At 44.5% G+C, this 24,343-nt stretch overlaps 1 protein-coding gene across 1 annotated transcript in view; it reads right to left on the minus strand.

The window, feature by feature from the left end:
• MYO3A (myosin IIIA) overlaps positions 1 to 24,343 on the minus strand; it is a 1,386,887-nt gene that overhangs the window by 1,195,590 nt on the left and 166,954 nt on the right. Inside the window, exon 5 of the mRNA XM_086939966.1 lies at positions 20,371 to 20,470. Within this exon, the coding sequence (XP_086796092.1) occupies positions 20,371 to 20,470 (100 nt within the window). The remainder of the gene's footprint in view (positions 1 to 20,370; positions 20,471 to 24,343) is intronic.

Raw genomic sequence — 24,343 nt, forward strand, 5'->3', positions numbered from 1 at the left:
CCCCATCTTCTCCGCCAGCAACCACGTCACCTTCAGCCACACCACCGAACTCCACTGGACCGACCACCGCCGCATCCACTTCTCCTTTGAGAAAAACACTGCACACAACCACCCGCAACAAATACCCCATCTCAGCTGGAACAAGATCACCGAAGACCAGCTTATCAACACCCTCGCCCGAAACTCACCAACCGACCACACCAACACCAACAGTGCCGGCCTCAGACAATGGATGGACGACTGCACCAACACTCTCACCCGATCAAGATACCCTCAAACAGACCGACCTCCAGACATCCAAACAGACCTGCCGAAGACTCAAGAAGAAATGGCAACTTGAGCAAGCACCAGACAACCACACAGCCTTCAAGAATGCCTGCTGCAGGCACCACCAACTCAACAATAACACACACAACAGCAAAGAGCTATTCAACATCGTGAAGGAACTCGCAAACCCCTACCCCAGCTCCAACAACATCCAGCCGTCACAAGACATCTGTGACTCCCTAGCCACCCTCTTCCACAGCAAGATCATAGACATCCACGACAACTTCAACACTCAAGCCCTCCCTTCAGCAGCCGACACCACAGACTCACTAGCCCCCCTGTCATACCGACTTCCTGAACTCCTGGAACCGCGTCAAAGATGAAAACACCCTCAAAACCATAAACACCAACCACTCCGGCTGACCGTCAGACCCCTGCCCCACCACATCTTCAACAAAGCAAGCTTCATCATTGCACCCCAATTTAGAAAGATCCTCAACAGCTCGTTCGAGACGCCACCTTCCCGGAAAGCTGGAAACATGCACAGATCAACGCCCTACTCAAGAAACCCAAAGCAGACCCCAAGGACCTCAAGAACTTTTGGCCCCTCTCCCTGCGACCATTTCCGGCGAAAGTCATCGAGAAGATCGTCAACAGACAACTGACTGGATTACTCGAAGAGAACAACACCCTTGACTCATCCCAGTCCGGATTCCGCAGCAACCACAGCACCAAAACTGACTTCATTCCCCTTATTGCCGCCACTGACGACATAGGGATGCTACTGGACATAAATGAAAGAGTGGCCCTTATCCTCCTAGACCTCTCACCACATCCTACGCCCATGCCCCCACACCTCAGGGATCCTCGACAAGGCCCTGGACTAGATCACCTTCTTCCTCAGCGACAGAATCCAGAGAATCTTGCTCCCTCCATTCCGATCCAAAGCCACCAAGATCATTTGCGGCGTAAGTAAGTAATGTAAGTAAGCTTTTATAGAGCGCAGCTATCACTCCAAGGAGCATCTTGGCGCTGCAGCCCGTAACCTAGGGTGGGAATAGGCCGGAAAAACTACTCACACATCAGTCCCATCTTCGCCTGAATCATTATGTTTATACCAGAGTACCCCAGGGATCATCCCTCAGCCCGACCCGCTTCAACGTTTACATGACACCACTTGCCAACATCGTTCGATCGCACAACCTCCACATCGTTTCATACACCAACCACAGCCAGCTGATCCTCTCCCTTACCAAATACCCCGCCACCGCCAAAACCAACTTCCACGAAGAAATAAATGATGTCGCCAAATGGATGAAGAACAGCCGCCTGAAACTGATCTCAGACCAGATGGAGGCCTTCATCCTCTGATCCACCCCCTCCGTCAGGGATGACTCCTGGTGGCCCGCCTCACTGGGAGCTGCACAAACACCCACCAACCACGCATGCAACCTGGGGCTCATCTTGGACTCATCACTATCAATGACCCAGCAGTCAACGCTGTCTCCTCCTCCTGCTTCAACATTCTCTGCATGCTTCACAAGATCTACAAATGGATCCCCACAGGAACCAAAAGAACGGTCACCCAGGCACTTGTCACCCGCAGGCTGGACTTCTGCAACGCCCTCTACGCTGGAACCATGGGCAAACTTCAGAAGAGACTCTACGCTGGAACCATGGGCAAACTTCAGAAGAGACTCCAATGCATACAGAACACCTCTGCACACCTCATCCTCGACATCCCCCGCCACAGCCACATCACTGCCCACCTGAGGGACCTACACTGGTCCCCTACAACAAGAGGCTCACCTACAAGCTCCTCATCCACGCTCACAAGGCACTTCACGATGCTGGGCCAGCATACCTCAACAAATGACTCACCTTCTACGCTCCCAACCGCCAGCTTTGCTCCGTTGACCTCGCCCTCGCCATCATTCCACGAATCCAGCGAACAACCACCGGCAGCAGATCCTTCTCCCACCTCGCCGCCAAGACATGGAACACCCTCCCCATTCACCTGCAACAGACCCAGGACCTGCTGACCTTCAGGAGACTTCTCGAAACCTGGTTGTTCAAGCAGTAGCAGCTCCCCTCTCAGTGCCTTGAGACTCTCACGGATCAGTAGTGCGCTCTACAAATGATTGATTAATTGATGTGGGTGCCTTGCTTGTGGGTTCAAGGATAGAATTGAAGTTCTGGGCTTCCTTAAAGACGACACATTGTTCTAGCAGTGCCTCTCTCCTGTACTTCTTTTGTCCTACATATTTGGTCCAAATGTGTATTCTTGGGTGTTCGATTTTGTTGGTGTCGAATGTTACCCCTCTGGCCAGGGGAACGCATTTGGCTTAGCAAGTATGGCCCCAAAGGCATACACACACTAAGTTTTTTTGATCTGTGTAGGAAATCTAGTTTGCATGTGTTTTAGCAGCGACTATATAATGGCTGGGAACTTTTTGAGGGATTAGCTTCTCAGGAACAGTTAATATTCGATTCCACTCTGATTTTTGGGTTAATAAATACATGAGGTTACTGGTTTCAACTACTTCTATGAGCGTCTGGAGGGTAAGGGCCTCCTGAAAGGACCACAGAGGGTAGGGAGGCCCCTGTCTCATTCAATATTAACCCCTGCGCCATGAGCAGGGACACCGGTGCTGGAGCTAGTGTGTCCTGGCGGGGCTGTGGTCAGCATTGACTCCACAGCTGTGTAGCTGCCACAACCATCTTGTGTGCTTTTGCTCCACTGCAGCACAGCCCACCATGCTACGGCTGTGATGCGCACGCAGGGCCAATGCTGAGAAAATCTATACCTGGGACTCCTTCCAGGAGGGAGACCTTGATTGCACTGCTATTCACCCCGGCATCTAGAATACAGGTGCCAGCATAGGGGAGTTGCGCCCAGATGTGTCTCAATGCGCTAAGGCTGCTGCCATTTTGATGATGTTCAACTGTTTTTGACCCGAGGAAGCAGGTCCCACTGCCCTCGTGGGCACCTGCCAGTGCAAGGCTGTGGCTTCCATGTATTGCGGCACCGTAGTACTCTCATGTGGCACTGGGGAGGGTGGGCAGCAGGCCCTGAGTGGCAGTGGTGGCAAAGGCACGAGAGGCACATTTATCCATCTGCCATCTTGGCCAAGTCCTGGTTAGTAGTCAATGACAGAGTTGCAAATGATGTCTTGCATAACTAATATTCATTAGATATTTCTCTGCCCCTGGAGATTTTGTGATGCAACCTAGTGAAATATAGCTACTTCTTTTCTACATACTGTGTTAAGTTAGCATGAGTTTATTAAATGTTTGCACGCCGTTTTCATTCTTGCTTCACTTTTGCACACGACACATAATTGTTGTTTTAGCTTTCAACCCAGAAGAGCTTTGTGATTTACTAGAGAAATAATATGTTATTGCTCTGATATCAGTTTTGTTCTGCACTCTGTCTGCACAGTGAGTGCTGAAGGCTACATGGATAACTTAACCCAGTGTTTTTGTAAGGTCTGATCTTCGCACACCTATAGACATAACACACATGCAGCTGCCAAAATCTGGCTCTAGGCGAGTTTTATATTGTTGTGCTGAACGCACAAAAACACACTTGATGCGCTTTACATGCAGAGAGCTGGTGGAAGATGATGTGATCCTCCTGCCACTGAGATTTTGAGGTATGGGCCCGCCCTGCTAAAACCCAAATGAGAACTTCATAGATATAAAATACTATGCTAAATAGGGAGGGTGTGAAATAGACGTTATTAATTTCTATTAATTTCAGCATATTAGTATGCTGTCACCATTCGCCTTTTATGGACTGATAACTATGCTGATAACTTTGTTGCTTATAATATGTTTGCTAGTATTATACAAGATACAGCGTTTGAGAACCTTGCATTAGTAAATAAATACTTCAAACATGCATGTGTCCTCTTTTACTCCACGTTCTGGTTTGTGATGATTATATAACGAAAGAGTGTTCATGTGTTCCACGATACCTGAGGTATTCTAAGTTCATGTTCTGGTCTGTCTAAGCATTGGGAGTTTGTTATGACCAATGAGACACTGTAGCTAGCTCGATAAGGGGATTTTGGATACTGAGGTGAGTTTTGGGCCATCCTAATTCACCGAGGTTCCAGGTCTCTATGCACAGTTCTGTAGGAGAACGGAATTCCCGCTACATGGTGCCCATACGTTGTTGGCCTATATCATGACACTCGAGTAGTATATCATTCAAACCTTAACCCCTTCACTGTTGTTTCCGGAAAACGGTGGTGTCGGAAAAACCTACCTATTTTTTCAATAGGTCTTTTCAAGCTTGATTCTTTCTAAAACAGTTTCCTTGAATTACTACCCAGTTGTGCTACAAAGTTTACTTTGTTTTTCATATGTCTTGAGCCATCATGGCTGCCGTGGACATTCCGCTGCATAGTCGCATTGCGGTGCGACATCATTTGCGGGCGTACAATGTACCTTTGGAAGGCTTGGCCGTGATTATGGTGGTGAGTGCAGAACATGCTTACCCTTACGAACTCTTTTATTCGTGGGTGACATTTCAGGCAGTGGACGCAAATTCAGGAGTATTCCACACATACACTCCCACAGCTGTACCTAATGAGTATACTCCGTACAGAGCACAAGAAGTACCTGTTGATGTTTGGCAGCATGGAGTTTGGTTTGGTGGCGCCCTACCCCATTCTTTAACCGCTCCGAGGTTAGGTCCTTTGTCCATTCCAGGAGCTAGTTGGCCTGTTTTGGTTGGATTTACTCCTCATCCTCTACACACAATTGTAACTTGGGTGAACTGCGTCGACTACATGTAGTCGCGATTGCCATGATTAGAGCCTTAGTGCATTACATGGGCCGTAATCTTCCGGTTGGAGCCCCGGGGGTGCGGCGCTTCCGGCAGGGCAGGGTGGTTTGAAAATCAGTCCTGTCATGGTCAATGCCGTTATGGGCAAGTAGCCCCAGGAAAAGGATGATTTTCCTTTCTGGCTTGCCAAGACATTTGACCAGCTGGAAGCTGTATTTCCTAATATGACTCCTGGTGAAAAACACCGGATTCTTACGCTTAGTTTGCCGTAAGATTTGGCCCCTGAGCTCGTTGACTGTGAGACCTGGGGTAAGACTTTTGCGGCGGTCTATGCTCGGTGCTACGGCACCCCATCTATGTCCGTGCTGTCTTCGGTCCTTAAACATGTTCAAGATGATCACGGACCGGAATCTGCTTTCGAGTTGGGCATGCGCCTGTGTGGCACCTTTGATGTAGTTTGCGACCTGATCCCTGCTAATGTCAAGGGGGATACAGTGAACTTTCAGGTTGCTAACGCATTGGCGGTGCTTCCAGAGGCCGAGAACCCCCGACAGTTAGAGAAGATTATTGTGGCGGCTTATAAAACCGTGGGTCACAATTGTAAGGGCGTTAAGCCTTTTTCTGTTAAAGATAAAAAGCAGCCCCAGGGACAACCTTCGGAGACTTAAGTTCAACCCAAGTCCAAAAAACAAAATTGGCCTAAAAAACAGAAACAGGGAAAGCAACCACAACAACAACAAACACAGGTTTCACCTCCTGCGTCTCCGTTGCCTATGCAGTCGGAACGTGTTTATCACTTGCGTGACCGCGTGACGATTAAGACTCCTGATCGATTTCAGGCTTCTGACCAACGCTCTCCTCGTTCCTTTCAGGACTCATCGGCTCCGACGACCGGTGGTGGAGGGGGCGGCAGGGGTCAGGGTGGCCAGGAAGGATGTGACCAGCCCCGCCCGAGGAACGGTGTAGAAAAGCAGGAAGGCTCTACGCCTAGGAGACCACAGTTTGCCAAGAAGAAAGTCGCAGCCTTAACAGCGCATCGATATGCCCCAGATAGTGAAAACGCGGCTTCGGAATCTGATGTGGGCTCTGACCTTGCTGGACAGCGCAGCGGAGATTACCATAGTGAGAGAGGCGCTCCGTCCACTACTGAAGGTGACAGCGACTGATACTTATGTTGTCATTGAAACAGCTGACACCAGAGTTGCTCCCCCTGATAGACTTTTTGAAATTGTCCTGTTAAATGAAGGTGACATACAACGAACCATAAAAGGGGTATTTTGGGAAAATCTTTCGTCTACATATAAAATTTTGCTTTCGGAGGCTGACTGGCCTTTTGTGCTCGCAGCTCCTCGAGGGGAGGAGGTGATCCTCCCCAGTTTCGCGAACACAGTCTCGAAGGAGGATGCACTGCATTTTGCAGAAGAGTGGGCTCTAGCTCTGGCGCCGGCTGTGTACCGCAATCAGTGTGGTTGGGATAAATTGTCCCTGAGCCACGAGATTCCTTTGCGGTCTCAGCCGCAGCCTCAACCTCAATATCCTATACGACGTGAAGCGAAAGCTTCCGTTGCGGCAATCCTTGAACAATTGGAATATCAAGGTGTAATTGAAACGTGTGTGTCACCGATGAATAACCCTCTTTTTACTGTAAACAAGCCTGACGGTTCGTATCGTTTGGTTTTGGATTACCGGCATTTAAACTCGCATTGCCGTAACTGTGCAGTACAGAATACTCACGGCTCTGCTCTAGTGAATAGTCTTGTGCGTAAGTGGTTTAAGACCACGCTTGACATTTCTAATGGTTTCTATGCCCACCAATTGGATGCTATGAGTTCCCAATGGACCAGTTTTACTTGCGGCGGTGTCCAAGAACACTTTCGGCGTTTGCCTATGGGCTACAAGAATAGTCCTGGGATATTTTCTGCCCGCATAGTCTCTCTTTTGGAGAGAATCGACCCGGATGCTTGTTCGTATGTGGATGACATATATCTCACAGACGACGAACTTTGGGAGCATCTGTGTCGTGTAAACGGGATTATTTGTACCTTTGCAAACTTAGGTTACAAATTCAACTTTGCAAAATCGCACATTACAGAGTACACGGTGTTGTTTCTGGGCTACGAGCTTAACAATGAAGGAAAGGGATTGGCTCCTCACTTCCTGGAGAAATGCGCACAATTGCGCGCTCCGACAACACTGAAAAAATTACAATCTTTACTGGGATTTTTGAATTTCGGGAGAACTTACATTCCGGAATATGCCCAGCGTATCAAGCCTTTGTATGCTTTGATACAACCATCATTCTCCAAATCATGCTGGCTGCCTGAGCATTCGGCTATTCTGCAGTCTTTGCAGGCTGATCTGCTTGCTTTTAAATTCTTACTGACTCGTAATAATCAGACCAACCTGGTGATAAGAATTATCCCTAGGACGGTAGGTTTCACGTACCTGACTTTTAATGAAGGAGACACAGTACCTATTACTTACAAGTCACGCTTGTACACTTCGGCTGAATTGCGCTTTTCCACTGTGGAGAAAGTTTTCACGGCTGTGCAGATGGCTATTCTTAAAGAACGTGCCCTGTCACAGGGAAAACGCATGTTGGTTGTTACCCCGTTTCCTGCCTTGGAGGCAGTCACAAAAGCCAGTGTACCTAATTCTAAAGCTTTGCACCCTCGGTGGATTCAATGGGCTGCGTCCTTGACATCTCAGGATGTCACGTTTATTTTTGACGCCACATTAAGGTCGCAGGAGTACTTACAGTATGAATTCGTTCATCCAGCTCCTTTAGCAATGCGACCCCTGGAGGATTTCCATTGCATCCTTTACACCGATGGTTCGGCGCAGATTGCGCATGGCTCTAAACATGCCAACGTTTCCGCATGCGCTATTGTGGTCGGTGCCATGGTGAACGATGAGTTCAAGTCCAGTGTCGTGCACACGCAGACACTTGGAGACTGCAATGCACAATTAGCAGAGCTTCGTGCTCTGATGCTTGCATTGGAGTACGTAGATCCTAGGGTGACTACTCTTATCGTAAGTGATTCTTACTACTGTGTCCAGTCTTACAATGAGAAGTTCATCTTTTGGATTCAGAATGAAGTTAGTGATTCCAAGGGTGGCACAATAAAACATAAAATGATCTGGGTCCGAGTGGCTGAGTTTAAAGAGCAGTTGTCACTTGTGTTTGTGATTCATACTCTCGGCCATCAGCGTGTGGGAATCCACGCTGTCGGTAATTCACTTGCTGATGAAGCAGCAAAGTCAGCAGTATCTAAGTATTTAGTTGCAGCAGTTACACGGTCCAAAAGTAAAATAGATGATGAAATCTTGGCGGCAGTTGCTGCCACTGAGAAGGGAGGTAAATATCCTGCGGGGCTCCCTTCGAAGTACACATACCACTTAAGTCCCGATAAGGTTCCTTATGTGAAAATTCCTGGTGTTGGCGAATGTTTGATTCCCAACTCGGATCGCAGGGCTACTTTGATTACAGCGGCTCATGAAGGTGTGGCCTCTGCGCATGCGGGCGTCTCAGCCACTGTAACTCAGATACAACAGAGGTTCTGGTGGCGGGGACAGTACAAACAGACGCGCGATTAAGTCCTTCAATGTGACATTTGCCAGCAGATTAAGCCTTCAACTGCTGCGCGTCTGCCACAGACACAGTTGTACATTTCTAATAAACCTCAAGGATGTGTTTATTTAGATCACTGCGGTCCTTTTTCTTCTGATACTGCGTGTAAGTACATCTTAGTAGCAGTTGATTCATGCCCACGCTTTGTGTGGGTATGGCCCCATCGCAGCGCTGATTCACGGACTGTCATAAGAGATTTGCGTGTCTTTGTAGGGATTTTTGCCTGTGGTACCTTCCATTCGGATCAGGGTCCGGCTTTCGCCTCTAAGGCGTATAAGGATGCTATGGTTTCGTTGGGGGTCCAAGTCCGTACAGACCTGAGGGTAACAGTGTAGTAGAACGAATGAACCGTGACTTAAAGCAATCTTTGACAGCTCGAGTTATAGGCACTGGCAGAACTGGCTGGCCCATCTCAATGGCGGGCAGCGTGCTCTTAATAATCTCCCTAGAAGGTCTCTGGGTGGGCGGACCCCATACGAAATGCTCTTTGGTATCAAGATGTATGTCCCTGACCTCAACGGTCTAGACTGCGTGGCCCAAGCCACAGCCTTTGACGTAGATGAACATTGCACTGTTTTACAGGATCTACAGAAGACCAGAGACAGTCTTGCAAAGGAACATTTGCCCTCCACATCGGATGATGCGTTGCAGATCCCGGTAGTTGACTGCCTACCCAAAGTTGGAGAACTGGTTCGAGAGAAGATCGATAACAAGAAAGAATTTGGTCCTTCCTATCGAGCACCGGTCCCCGTTCTTGGAGTGAAGGGCACAAGAACAGTCATTTTACCACCACTTTCAGGTCGCAAGGAAAACAGGTTTATCTCAATTTCTCAATTGTCAATGTCAAGATACACTGGGTGGCCGATTCTTCATAGCATGACACCGGCAGTCTCCTGTCCTTCGATTGTGAGAAATTCTGTTTTGGCCATTACTGCAGCTGCTGAGCCAGAAGTGGCCCTCGAGATGCCTGTCATTTCCAATCCTTTACTGAACACTTTCCCAGTTAATAACATTGATGACCTCGATTATTCCTATCCTGCTGATTTATCGATGCCCGACTTACAAACATGTTTGGCCACAGACTCTAGATTCTCATTTGACTCTGCTTCAGTGACTTCGACAAAACCCTCACGTTGTGCAATTTATGCCTCTTTATTCAAGAAACATTTTTTGGTTCCCCCTTGGACATATATTTGGCTAATGCTTTTTTCAGTATACCTTTTTATGTCAATTGGTTTGGTGTTTTATTTTTTACGTATCATGGATGGACACTATGTCGAGGAGAGAACATGCATTAGGCATCTTAATGGAACTTTGGCCCCCTTATCCTCTTCACATTCTGCACACAGACTAAAAAGAGACACGAACTTTGTTAACATCACAGCTTGGCCGGTTCCTGTTGGGATTGTGTGGGATGCAGTTAAATTTCAAATTCATGGCCCCACTGAAGTGGTTAATGTTCCAAATGTGCTAAGAGTGAACATGGGGGATGTGGTAAAACAAAACATACGTTCTGATGATTGGAATGTTCAGGCCGTAGAATCATTATTCTCTGATTTAAAATATTATGCTGCCTTTGATGCTGAAGCTTTATATTTAGAATCTGCTAATTATGGTGATTTATTTTGCTTTCAACATTTTGGTAATCATTTTTTGCATAAGACAAGTTCCAGAAGGGGTACTGTAAATTACACACAGTGGGAACATTGCCCTGCACCATTACAAGGCAGCTCCAGTACATTTTTAAATAAGTACACTTACTTTACTGACTTTAATCAATCGAGTCCTGAGTCCTTTTATTTTAAGGTGACACAGAAACCCATGTCCAAAGTTAGACTTACCGATACTAAATTATTGTATTCAAAGTCCTTTCTAGAAAAATTTGCTCTAGAAGGCTACGAGCTATGGAAGGAAACCATTGACCTCAAATCGGTTTGGGGTTCTAAAAGTTGGCAGGTACAAGGCACTGAGGCTTTGCACCGTGCATGTCTCATCCCGAATCACATGTTGTTTTTGAATTCTACTATTTCTCAGACAACGTGCTTTGGATTGGCTACTTCAAAAAAGTTAAATACCCCTGCTGTCCCTGATTTGGAAGAATATTCCGGTTGGGATAATTACACAAAGTTTTCTATTAGAGAGCTGCAAACATTACTACATAATGCATCCTTTAATGTGTCCAGTTTTGATCCAAAGGGTTGGCTGCTGTGGCACAGAAGCTCTGACTCTTGCCAGCGTCGCTTTATGGGATTAACTGAGGGTTTTACGCAGGTCAGGCCTGATCCATGTTTTGATCCTGACCACACTGTTACAACATACTCAGTTGGCAAATTATGTCAGAATTGGTTACAACATTCTAAATTAGCTGCTGTTAAATTACATCTATCTAAGCTAACTGATAAGGTGGATATTAATGATTTTATAAAAGGCCCGGCAAGCGGTAGATCTAAATGTTGGATTTATGCTGCTTACAATGAAATTTGGAAGCTTTCACAAATTGAGGCTGCTAAGTGCCTGAGAGCTATTGATCAAGCAAATTTAGAAAAGGTGCTTGCAGTTGTCAATAACAGTATTAACATGCTTTCTTCCCGCATATACACGTTGAATAACATTGTTTCTTCAGTGGTTGATTTTGTAAATGATGAGGTGTCTGTTTTATACCATGTCCAAAATCAATTGCGTTCTGTAATGCAGTTTGCGTGGACTCTGCAGACTCTTAAGTCTGGCCGTGTGCCCTGGAATTACATGAACGTTTCCTCCCTCTTTTCCCCGTTTAATTTGACTGACAAACAGCGCATGCTTTCAATGCGAGATGCATAATTTTCCATGTTACACATTGAAAGGTTGGAATCTTTACCGTTCTCTGTTGCTGAGGCCACTGATGCAACGTGGCTTATCCACGGATTAATTACATTACCATTCGCCTTGTACAAATTCACTAGTTGTATGCGACATGTTGCAATAGGACGTTATTAACCGTTAGGTGGTGCCTTCCTCCATGAAGCATGGTCTCTTCCTTTCACATATAGGTGCTTAAAAGACGGCAAAGAAGTTTATCTTAATGGGGAGGAATGCACTGAGTCCCCTGACCATTCATTAATATGCAGACACATCCAATTACATGGTTCCTGCAACCAGGAACGACCTAATCTAGCCTGTGTATTAAAAGGGACTCCTGTTTCCGCAATTGTTCCCACGTTTACACTTTTGGCAAATGGTAGTTATTTGCTGTTGAATAACGGGGAGTGTTGTGGTTTAATTGTTGGTATCTCTTATGTGGTAACTGTATCTGAACGTGTTGTGTGCTGCAAAAACGTTATGTATGCCCCTACGCATGGGAATTCAGATGTTTCCATCTGGCCGCGCATCCCAACCTTGAAGGCAGAGTTCAATGGTATGACTAGAATAAGCGCCCTTTTGTCTCAGAAAGAGGTGGCCCTGAGTTCGGCCCGAGAAACATTCATCCTTCACATAGCTAACACATGCACAGAAGTGCAGGCGCTTTTAAATACTGATTTACCGTTACATTTCAGCGAGCTGGTTCATCAAATCTTTAATGCCTCCTCGACTTCCGGCCTTGCTCACTTTTTTAAATTAGTTAGCACCGGTCTTGTGACTTCATTTGAAAAAATATTTGGGGTCATCCCTGCTTTCTTTCATTCTATTTTTTCGAGTATGTTTGGAGGCTTCCCTGTCTTGCTGGCTTTAGCTGCAGGCGTATTGTTGATATTTTGTTTTATTACAAATGGATGCCCATCCTGCATTAGGAGCAGAAGAGCCCCTCCTGTCACTGTTGCGCAACCGGATGCTTGATTACTATGGCACCCTGCCGCTTGCGACTTTAAGCACAGCGTTTGGATTATCGTTTCGATTTTCCTATTTCACATGTGTCCAGCCTGTGTTTCATTGCCTGAGCTGTGATTTCCACTGCGCCCTTGATTTGTGTCTCTGCTTGACGGTGTCTCCTGACGTTGATATTAATCATCTGATGAGCCCCGTAGTGGCTCACGAGTTGGTTTGTTCTGGCGAAAGGATTATGGCCTTGGCAGCGATGCATGGACTAATGGGTCGTTGGGATGTACTCGCAGCAGCGCATGAGTTCTTGGGAAGGAGCTTTCTTGAGAACCCACCGAGTTTTCCTCTGATGTTAATAGAGGATCCAGTGACGGAGCAGCATGTATGTTCCTTCCCACTACTTAATTGGATGGCTGAACTGTTTTCGGATGATGACAGTGATTTCATGTTGGAGGCTGTGGCTGCATATTTTGCATATTCAGTTCTATCGTGAGATGCCATGGAGTTTTTTTACTTATTTCAGCACGTGCATTTTTATATTTTTGGACAGTGCCTTTTTTCATGTGTGAACATTTTTTATGCGTCCCAGACCTATTGACTTATATTTTCAAAGGTTGGAACAATTACGCTTGGCCCCTATAGGCCTTCATATATACATTTGGAGAATAGATTAGCTCATTAATATTGGACTCTGTTTTCAAGTTAAACCCTTCCTGGTTCTGACTTTACATGATTTCTGACAGTGCTCTGATCATTGGGGGGGTGTCATATAGCTACTTCTTTTCTACATACTGTGTTAAGTTAGCATGAGTTTATTAAATGTTTGCAAGCCATTTTCATTCTTGCTTTACTTTTGCACACGACACATAATTGTTGTTTTAGCTTTGAACCCAGAAGAGCTTCGTGATTTACTAGAGAAATAATATGTTATTGCTCTGATATCAGTTTTGTTCTGCACTCTGTCTGCACAGTGAGTGCTGAAGTCTACACGGATAACTTAACCCAGTGTTGCTTTAAGGTCTGATCTTCGCACCCCTATAGACATAACACACATCCAGCTGCCAAAATCTGGCTCTAGGAGAGTTTTATATTGTTGTGCTGAACGCACAAAAACACACACTTGATGTGCTTCGCATGCAGAGAGCTGGTGGAAGATGATGTGATCCTCCTGCCACTGAGATTTTTAGGTATGGGCCCGCCCTGCTAAAACCCAAATGAGACCTTCATAGATATAAAATACTATGCTAAATAGGGAGGGTTTGAATTAGAAGTTATTAATTTCTATTCATTTTAGCATATTAGTATGCTGTCACCATTCGCCTTTTATGGGCTGATAACTATGCTGATAACTTTGTTGCTTATATTATGTTTGCTAGTATTATACAAGATACTGCGTTTGAGAACCTTGCATTAGTAAATAAATATTTCAAAATGCACGTGTCCTCTTTTACTCCACGTTCTGGTTTGTGATGATTATATAACGAAAGAGTGTTCATGTGTTCCACGATACCTGAGGTATTCGAAGTCCATGTTCTGGTCTGTCTAAGCATTGGGAGTTTGTTATGACCAATGAGACACTGTAGCTTGCTCGGTAAAGGGATTTTGGGTACTGAGGTGAGTTTTGGGCCATCCTAATTCACCGAGGTTCCAGGTCTCTATGCACAGTTCTGTAAGAGAACAGAATTCCCGCTACATTAGTAGCACAAAAGCCACATGGTAAAATTAGTCTGGTCACAAAAAGGCGTTGAGCAATTTGCTACCACAATTTGCAACCAGATAATGGTAAATCCGGTCTTTAGTTCTCTGTTCATAGTTCCATTTTCCCACCTTACTTTTGTTTGTAGTAATCCACACATTGTGTTGCTAACCCAATGGCAAAAGTCTCTCATATCTGTTGACTCTAAACAATCTTTAATACCAGAGACATGGAGATTGTTTACATGGTAGTTGCATTTAAACTAAATAAACAATTTTCTGAAACACCCAAGGAACGTGGTTTTTATCCAATTTTATTAAATCTGTTCTTCAAAAATGCTATCATCATTTGAATAAAACAACATTTTTCCATATAATTCTCAGTAGTCTTGGCTGATTTTGACAGGTGACATGTTAAATTCTTTAAGATTTTTCCCATGAACTCCTCTGAGGTTTAACATTTCTGATTCTAGTTGCTTCTAGGCACTTTATTGCTAGGCTGGTTCAAAGGATGTACTCTTTGCTGGCCTGGCAACATAACCTGATAGCCTAGCCGTAAACTAAAAGTCAATCTCTCTCGGTTTGCGTTCATTAATTAATAATCTAATTGGAAACACATTAGGAGCAAGGCATTAACTTACACCTGCTTCTCACCTTGTGAAAAGTAGGAGATCAGATTTCAGATGCTATGGTCTGCAATTGCTCTAATTTACAACTAATGAACTCCACTTTGTCAGCAATTGGTATTAATGGGTCTCACAGGGCGGCATCAGTTGTCACAAAGCGGTATGGTTCCTTCCACCACAGAAGCAAATATAGCACCGGAGACAACCTGAAACCCACCCACATAAAACTGCAACAAATGTCCTCCTTTTTGGAAGACATATGTAAATATAACATATGCTCCGATAGCCTTAGGATTCTGTTTGAGAAAAAGAACAGCATGCGGATTAAGACCCAACAATGTCAATTACTATTGATATTGATATAGTTCCTTTTTTAGTAAGTTAGCCACATGGACTGGGGTAGTAACATTTATAAATTTAGCTGCACCCATGTCAATCATTGGGTTACATTAGACAAAAGAACTGCTATCGCTCTCCCCGATGGCCTTGGTTCGGAAATTTTCTTCACATTTACCCATTATTGCTGTCCCTGTGGCATAATCTGTGAAGGTAGCCTGAGGATTTTACTCCTTCCATTTCATGCACGGTACACAATATCTTGGACTTCTTTTCATGCTGTGACGTGGATCTGTATGGTTGTAAGGTGATCCAGCTCCTCTGGGGTTTGAGAATGTCACAAGGACTGTTTTACAGTGTTGTGTGCTATTTCAGTGTAGTGGAGGAGATTAGCAGTTGACCACAATGCTTTTTTTTTTTGCTAGTGCAAAATGCATCATCGTATCCAAAGTGTACTTCAGAATGCATAATGTGCTAAAATACAGTGTGCACTGTGAAGTCAGGCTGATCACAGATGCAATTTGTAAATAATTGGCTCACCATAGACTGAGCATCACAAAAGAGACTTCAAGCGTGGTGAATGTAAATTAAGTTTGTGTTTAACACACATTATTAATACAACATGAACATCATGTATTTCTGGGCATAAGTCACATTTGGAAATATCACTAGCAGTACTAGGCCAAACCGTGTTAAAATTACATCAGTAATAGGCACTCTTGGGAAAGATCCTACTTTACCCCTCAGAATCCTGGCAATTATTATATATTCAAAACCACACAGTTATAGGGTACACCCCAGATCACAAGGATGTCAGAAATGTGTATGCACAGATAATTACAGCCTTTTTTAAAAGCATCGTGGCCAAGGATGCTCGGGTATAAACCAGTGTCAAAGATAGTATTCTATTGGCAAGGAATCAACGAGTACAGCAACATTGCTGTGCGGTGTAATTAATAACCAGTAGAAACTCCCGCACACTCACTCAGCAAAAATACCCGGTTCCACTGATATCAGGCAGGTCCATATGGAGCGCACTTGTTCACACACAAAGCACTGTAATGCAGTGCAACTGATATCTAGCAGGTCAGTTGTTAATGTACAAGCAGACCCCGTGGCTCAAGCCCTCTGTCTTGTCCACGCTGTGGGCATCATGCAGCACAATCACTCGCAGGACACAGGTCGGTGCATTCACGATTCTTAATTTATATGTTACATGCAGCTGGTTACACACACGTCTTTCCCCGTGGTCGTCCTGGTCGAATCTGTCCTCTTCCTGTCCCCTGACCGGATGTGGTGTCCGGTGACCTGGTCACCTCCCTCATGACCCACAGGGTCCTAGTGTCCTCGGTCCCTACTCGTCAGGTCACCACATCTCCCCCTTTGTTGCAAACAAATGTTCATGATGCTGTTTCCGAGAGAGAGAGAGATAGAGAGAGAGATAGAGAGAGAGAGAGAGAGAGAGAGAGAGATAGAGAGAGAGCGAGAGAGAGAGAGAGAGAGAGAGAGAGAGAGAGAGAGAGAGAGAGAGAGAGTCTGTCAGTCTCGTGGACCCTTCTCCCCAGTCTCGGTCTCCTACCCTTTTCTATGTAGTTTCTTTATCCCTTTGCACCCCCTCTTTGGTCGTCGTTTTCTGCCATCATCTTTGTTTCTGCTTTTCAGTTGTCCTCCGTCTGCTCTCAGTTTGTCAGCCGCTCTTTCTCTTTGTCGTTGCTCTCTCCTCTTAGCCTTGTTTCTGTTCTTTCGTTGTCCTCCTTCTGCTCCCTTTTTGACAGCCTCTCGTCGTCTTGATCGTTGTTCTCTGCCCTCCGTTTTGCTTCTTGCTCCTTTCTTTCTACAGCCGCCCTTTGTTGTATTTGTTCCCTCAATGATTCTTTTTTGTTCTCTTCTTCTTTCTTTGTTCCCTGAGTCTTCTCTTTGCTTGCTCTCAGCATGTCTGTTGTCTTTTTTATATGTCATCGTTATAAGGCCCATCGTTTGGGCTGTGCTGTTGCTCATCAGGCATGGCGCTGGGACATCGCCTTGTAGAACATGAATCTCCTCCTTGTTTATTTTGTCCTTGTACCTCAGTTCCTCTGTGAACTTTCCCAAATTGGTTAATTGTTTCCTTGCCCCCCAGGTTAAAACCTTTACCTGGGACGCTCTCAGTATCGGCTTTACTTCCATTCTCTCATACTCTGATACACACATGACGTTGCATGTTGCACCACTGTCCAGTACAAAGTCTGTTTCATGCGCTCCTACTCTTATCCTTTCATAGTCCGTCTTTCCTCTGGTGTTTCTGTCTGCAGGCTGTGTTGTTTCTCCTGCTTCTTCTTCACCGCTCCGCTCGGTGTGCCCCTCCGACATGTGGTATAGTCTTTCCACTTTCTCTTCTTCCTCCTCTTCGCCTGACCCTCGTGATGAACTTCTCCTTTCGTTGTCGACATACCTGACATATCTTTTTGTCGATTCCTGTTGTCTTCCTGTTCTCCCCTTGTCGTCTCTGAATTGTGCACCTTGGCACATACTGGCATAGTGATTTCTTCCACCACATCTTCTGCACATCTGGCCAAATGCTGGGCATGGACCTCTGTGTGGAAATTCCATTCTGCACTTGTAGCATGTTCCTTCAGGTCGTCTCCTCTCTTTTTGCTCCTTCCATCGGTCTGTGCGATATCTGTTTGTCGTAAAGTGTGCGTTTTCTATTTCAACACTCTTCCCTCTTTCCATTTCCTTGGCATGTTCCGTTGCTCTCACCTCTGCTCTCGCTAGTGACAGGATGTTCTCCAATGAGGTCGGTTCCTTAAGTATTCTTGCTCTGAATCCTGTGTCGCGACAGCCTTCTATGATCCGTAGCCCTATTGCTTGCTCGTTATCAAATTTGTCAAACTCACAATGTGTCACCAATTTCCTCAGCCTTGTCGCGAAGTCGTCTAGTGTTTCACCGACTTGTTGACATGCAATGGTGAAAGTATATCGTTCGAAGTCAATGTTTCATTGTGGGTCGAATTTGGCTGTTAGACATTTCTTTAGTTGTTCATATGTTTTTGTTTCTTCGGTAGGCAGTGTCACCAGGAGTTCTTCAACGTCATCCCCTGCTAGGTTCAACAGAAATCCTAGTTTCTTTCCATCTGCTACATCTGTATCTTCTACATATCTTTCAAACCGTCTGATCCACTTTTCCCACCTTATTCCTGTTTGTGGCTCCGATAGGTTGAACGGTAGTGGTCTCCTGTATTGTGCGCTGGGCTTTGGATCTGCCATTCTTTCCTTCTTCCTTTATCTGCTCTTTCTTCTTTTATTTCCTTTTTCTTCTTCTTCTTCTGTTCTTTTGCTTTATCTACTTTTCTCTTTTGTCTCTTTTATTCCCGTTGTTGTTCTTCTTCTTCTATCTGCTCTTTCTTCTTTTATTTCCCTTTTCTTCTTCTTCTTCTGTTCTTTTGCTTTATCTTCTTTTCTCTTTTGTCTCTTTTATTCCCCTTGTTGTTCTTCTTCTTCTTCTGTTTTGTTTTCTTTTAACCTTTTCTAGTTTCCTTTTTCCTTTTTGTCTCTTTTATTATTTTCCTTTCTCTTTCTTCTTTTATTTCCTCTTTTTCTTCTTGTTCTTCTATTACTTTACTTTTGTTTTAGCCTTTTCTAGGCTTTCCTTGTCTTTTCTTTGTGTTCTTCTGCCTTTTTCTCTTCTTTGCCTGACTCTGTAATGGCCGCTCTCTTTATTCCTATGGCTCTTTTTCTACTGTCCTTTTCTTAAAATGGCTGCCGCTCTTCTCGCGAGATTTCGCGATCAAAATCTCGCTTGCCTGGCCCCAAGATGGCCGCTTCCCCGATCTCGCCTCTGAGTGGCCCAGTCGCCTGATCCCAAAATGGCCGTCATTCCTTCGTGCTTACCACAGTTTTTGCCGGTGATTCGTCAGAGGCGGTCGGGTGGGCTCCGATGTCGCTTCTATTCTCTCTTCTTCTTTTGCACATCCAGAGTGGGCACCTGGTTCTTCAGATGTCGATGGCGTCGAGATGCACGTCGGCTCGTCTCACACCCTTCGTCGCCAGTTGTCGTGTCCACGGTGTGGGCATCATGCAGCACAATCACTCGCAGGACACAGGTCGGTGCATTTACGATTCTTTATTTATATGTTACATGCAGCTGGTTACACACACGTCTTTCCCCCTGCTCGTCCTGGTCGAATCTGTCCTCTTCCTGTCCCCTGACCGGATGTGGTGTCCGGTGACCTGGTCACCTCCCTCATGACCCACAGGGTCCTAGTGTCCTCGGTCCCTACTCGTCAGGTCACCACACCCTCTCCCATCATTCAATTAACCCAGACTACACTACATCCACGGACGGCCAGAGTAACACTAAGTTAGGGTCCAGAGTAGAAAGTGGCTAAGGAGGATAGTCGTCCAATCATAGGTTTCCACACAGTGCCTTCCAGCACCAGCCTAGTTCTGCCGTGAAATGGGTGGAGGAAATAAAACTTTAAATATGCTTTGCGGTGCTGGCATCAGCACCGCCAACATATTCCTGCCCCTTTCCACACCGCTGCAGGATCCTGGAACACAGCGGAGGCAGCGGTCCGACTGCCAACCTCGGAATATGGCAGGAGGACCCACAGGGGTGCCCATGGTCGAACCACCACGGCGAGTAGGATGGTCTCAGGACCGCCGTACTCATAATAAGCCCCTCAGACTCATCTTTACTGCAATGACTAAAAGACACCACCTATACCCCCAATGATTTTACCCCTGCCTTCTCCGCCACCTCTCAGTAAAAATGAAACCATACTTTAGGAGGTATTTACTTATTGTTCACGAATTTAGGTTGACCACAAATCTAAGGAGCTGAAGAGTAAGGAAATCAGTTACTAGAGCAGAATGGTGCTACTCTGCATGCACAATCAGACGGATGAAGGCAGTTTGTCATGAAAATCGTTAGGCAAATGAACATGAGAGGTACAAATGGTTTAGAAATATTTCCGAAGATGATGCGTTACTTCAGCAGCACTTTAAACAATAAATAAATAGGAAATGTAGGGGAAGTATCCTAATGAGTAATTATTTGCACATTACACACATACATTTTAATAGCAATAAGAAAGAAAATCATGCTAACGTGTTCACACAAATTTCGATACGTATTTTTATATTTTAATTAATATTGCATGTTCTCTGTTTTCATTGCAGGCACTTAGACAAATGGTGTTACAATCATCATATGTTAACAATGTAAATACCCAAGTGTATCCTACCGAAATCCACCAGTTTTACTCCTCCTTCTGTTGTCAACAGGATGTTATTCCCTTTTACATCACGATGGATCGTTTTGTGATTATGCAGATGCTGCAGTCCCTAAAAATGTAAAAGTAAAGGCACACACATTAAATACACCTTCATATTGGAAGGAAATAAACATTGTGGCCCTTAATACTTTTTATGTAAACAATGAATTGCGTGCCACAACCTACCTTGCAATTGGTTGGTTAAAGTAACTTTGATATTACTAAGAATTAATGTACAAATATTCATGAGTTGACAGTAAGAAATACTTAGGACGACACTCTCTGAACAGTTTACACCCCTAGAACCTGAACCAAAAAAAACACATAATACTCTAAACTTGTACTGGTCCCAATATAATAGGGTGTAGCTATGGAAAGTCAGGTTTCATGGCTTTGTCATGATATCTTCACCCTATTAAAAGTAGAAATATGTCAAGGAAATCCAATGCAACAGCAGTAATTTAGGATGGTACCATATTATAATGAGATTTATGATTATATGCAATGATTCACTTAGAACTTCGTCATTTGTCAATGAAGCACTTTTATGACATTAATTCTTACATGTAATGATTGCTAACTTTGCTATTGTCGATAAAGTATTCACTGGTTTGTGCTGCATGAGCCTTTTTTCTACTCTGACACATGCTGCAAAGTAGCCCTAGGACCTAACGACAAAGATCCTTGCACCCTACAGACCTCAGACTAGAAGCATCCGGTCCAGGAATACTCTACCAGGGTCATCAATTCAACCCCCTGAGAGACTTGGGGTGCCATTATGAAACTAGCATGGGGGCTCCTGCACTTCTGGCAGCTCCCAAAGCAATTGGGGGAATGCAGATAGTCTCCCTGCCTTTTCTGAGGCATCATACAGAGAAATATGCACATTCTTGACTTTGTTGGCAGGCCTTATCAAATTACTTTTTCCTTAGCCTTGTACAATATTATGGGCATTCCCCTGTAATGAGGATAGGTTTTCTATTTTCGGAATCATGCTGCAAACTGCTTTTTTATGGCAATGCACCCTCAGCGCTCCTTTTCTTTCTATTGGTGTGGTCATGTTGGGCACTGCGGGGGGGACACAGCTGCCATGGCCCCGGCCAGTTCCCCATAAGCTCAGCCCAGCTCATGTGCGCCTCTGCAGTAGCCATCTCCTCTCTTGCTTCTCCCCCCCCCACGTCTAGGGAGGGTGGGATCAAGGTCTCACTCACCCCATCTGCACTCTGTGTGGGAGGGAGCCTTTTTCTGGGTGCACGCGCTGCTGGGCTACAGATACCACCGATCCCAGGGTTGTGTCCCTCACCAGGAGCACTTCCAAGGACAGTAATGCTGCACTCATGTTGTTTTCTATTAGATTTTGATATTCTAGTTTCACAGGTCTCTCGTAAGCTGGGAGGTCCCTGACAGTCTTTTAGAAGATGAGGGGGTGCCAAACACTTCCTCCCAGATAACTTTCTTCCCTGGTTCTTATGTGTGGAGCCCTGATGGACATTTACACAAAAAAGCATAAGGCAGGACACTACACATGCCCAATCCCGGTCAGTCCTCATTTGTTCGGCCCTGTTGTGCCAATTTTAATTACCTTTGCCTCCTTTTTTTCCTAGTGGAATACCCTACCCCCCCCCCCCCTAAAGAGCCCATTTTCCTCTCCTGATCTCAAGTGCTCTTTTATCCTGTAGGAGATAGTTTCCTTATTTGCCCCCCCCCCCCCCCGCCTCCATTGAGGGATAACTCAAGTAAATATCAACAGTTTAAGAATGTGAATAAAGAAATCTGTATATCAGATCAGTTTTACTGGAGTTTATTATTATAGGATTACATATAATTGTAGGTAATAAGGTCACAAAGGGTGTATGTAATACGTTCAGGAGAAACGTTGAAAACTGACCGGACCTGTATTCAAATCACCACTAAAGTGACATACACAGAAGCCTAGGTTCACCTTCAACATAATGTATACATGCGAAATCTGCAGTTGAGTTTGAATGTATTTTTTCCAAAAGCTTACAAAAACGCATTTTGACATGAATTCTCGTACACAACAGGGCCACATAGACTTGTTTGGTAATGTTACACAAAGAGCCCAAATACAATGTAAACTCATTTTATCACTAGCAGTCTAATAACATGTAGGACAACCCGATATCCTATGGGGAAAATGGGTATGTACAAGAGCTATATGTGAGTGATTTCCAGGATTAGCCTTCATGTACACTAAGCCAACCATTCTCTCAGAATAATTTTTCAGTTCAGAAAACTTTATTTCGGCCAATATGACCATAAAAGTAGATATACAATACAATACATTTCATTTGATTTAAGGATAAAATAATAAAAAGGGAATCCATTCGACTCGCAAAAATGCATATGCATCACATGAATATTACATAAAAGCAATCTATATTTCGATCAGCCCAAACCCAGTAACCTTATTAAAGTGCATGTGCAATATATGTACAATACTGAAAACACTAACAAGCAGAGGTAAGTACGAAGTAGTCTTCGTAAGCACGAGGGCAAGCCCACTGCCCTTTTTTATAGCTTTTTGTAAAGTGATTGTGCCTAACATACAATCTGTTTGCAGGAGCATACGCCCTGGCCCGGAAACCACCATTCAGCTTATTGGTGATTGTACATCTTTGGCACAACTAGCATCAGCCGTCGTTTTAAGAAGAAAACGCTTTAATCTCTTTTACTATAGTGTGTTATGCTATCGGGTTCATTCAGTAATGGAGCACCATTACACTGGGCAATCTGCCTGGAGATATTCAAGAACCACGGGATTCTCTGTGCATTGTCTAGTCTAAAACATCCCGTCATGATTGCTATTGTGAGCTTGGTCTCATTTTTGCTCCAAATAGAATGCCACAACTGGCGGGATTTATTGCTAGTAGATCCTCCAAAAGTTGCATTATAGGCTGATGTAGATTGTACTGTGGCAAGCAGTCATCGAATAAATATATTCTCTTGCATTTGTGAAGTTGTGGATTCTATGAAATCCCATAGCCCACTCCAACAAGAAGTTGCAGTTGCATATTTGGCTCTATGTATTAAGACCATCTCCTGGAATGGTTTACAACCTAGCTTAGTGGCAAAACTACAAATGTCATCACAGGTATGTATCATCTTTAGTCTGTTTTTTATATGCAGGTCCAAGAACCATTAGAGGAAAATAGAATTCCTTGGTAAGAAAGCGAAGTGACCATTTCAATTGGTGTGCCATTGACATAATGAACACATGATTTACAAGCTCCCTTTCCACAGATCATCGTGTAGGGTTTCTTTAAATGTATTTGAAGATCCCTGTCCTCCATGAATGCTGAAAAGCAATCCATTAGTCTTTGCAGTCCATTTGTGGTCCAAGACTAAAGGACAGCGTCATCAGCATAGAGAAGAATAGGGGCTGCCCTTCCTTCTACTCATGGAGAGTCTGCAGCAATTTCCTGGAGTAAGCTATCCACATTTTTATAACTAAAGAAAATCGATTTCTTCTCAAACTCAGACCTATGGGCTAAATCCATGGTGTCATTTAGATGATGCAAAATATAGCTATTCTGATTAACACTTTTATAATCAATGCAAGGATGAAGATTTTGATCTTTCTTCAGTACAAAGACAAAAAGTGTCCAGCAGATGTTAAAGATGGCACAATTAAACTATTTTGCCAATCCTCCTGCAATGAATCATTTAGGTTCTCCTTTTCTTTATCAGTTATGGATTAAATGTGTCCAAAATGAACACGTGCGCCATTTTTCGGTTGGTATGCTGCATCATATTCCATATGAGGGGGAATTGGCAAAGTTTAGGCTTGGCATAAACTATAGAACTATACATTTTAGTTACAAGTGGATTGCTGGAATCTGGACACACTATATCAATGCCTATGAGGCCTCCCATAGCCGTCACAGACAGGATTTGGTAGAGGCATTAAAGTGTCTCCGTA

The sequence above is a fragment of the Lissotriton vulgaris genome, chromosome 10 (assembly GCF_964263255.1).
Source record: "Lissotriton vulgaris chromosome 10, aLisVul1.2, whole genome shotgun sequence".
Taxonomy (NCBI): domain Eukaryota; kingdom Metazoa; phylum Chordata; class Amphibia; order Caudata; family Salamandridae; genus Lissotriton; species Lissotriton vulgaris.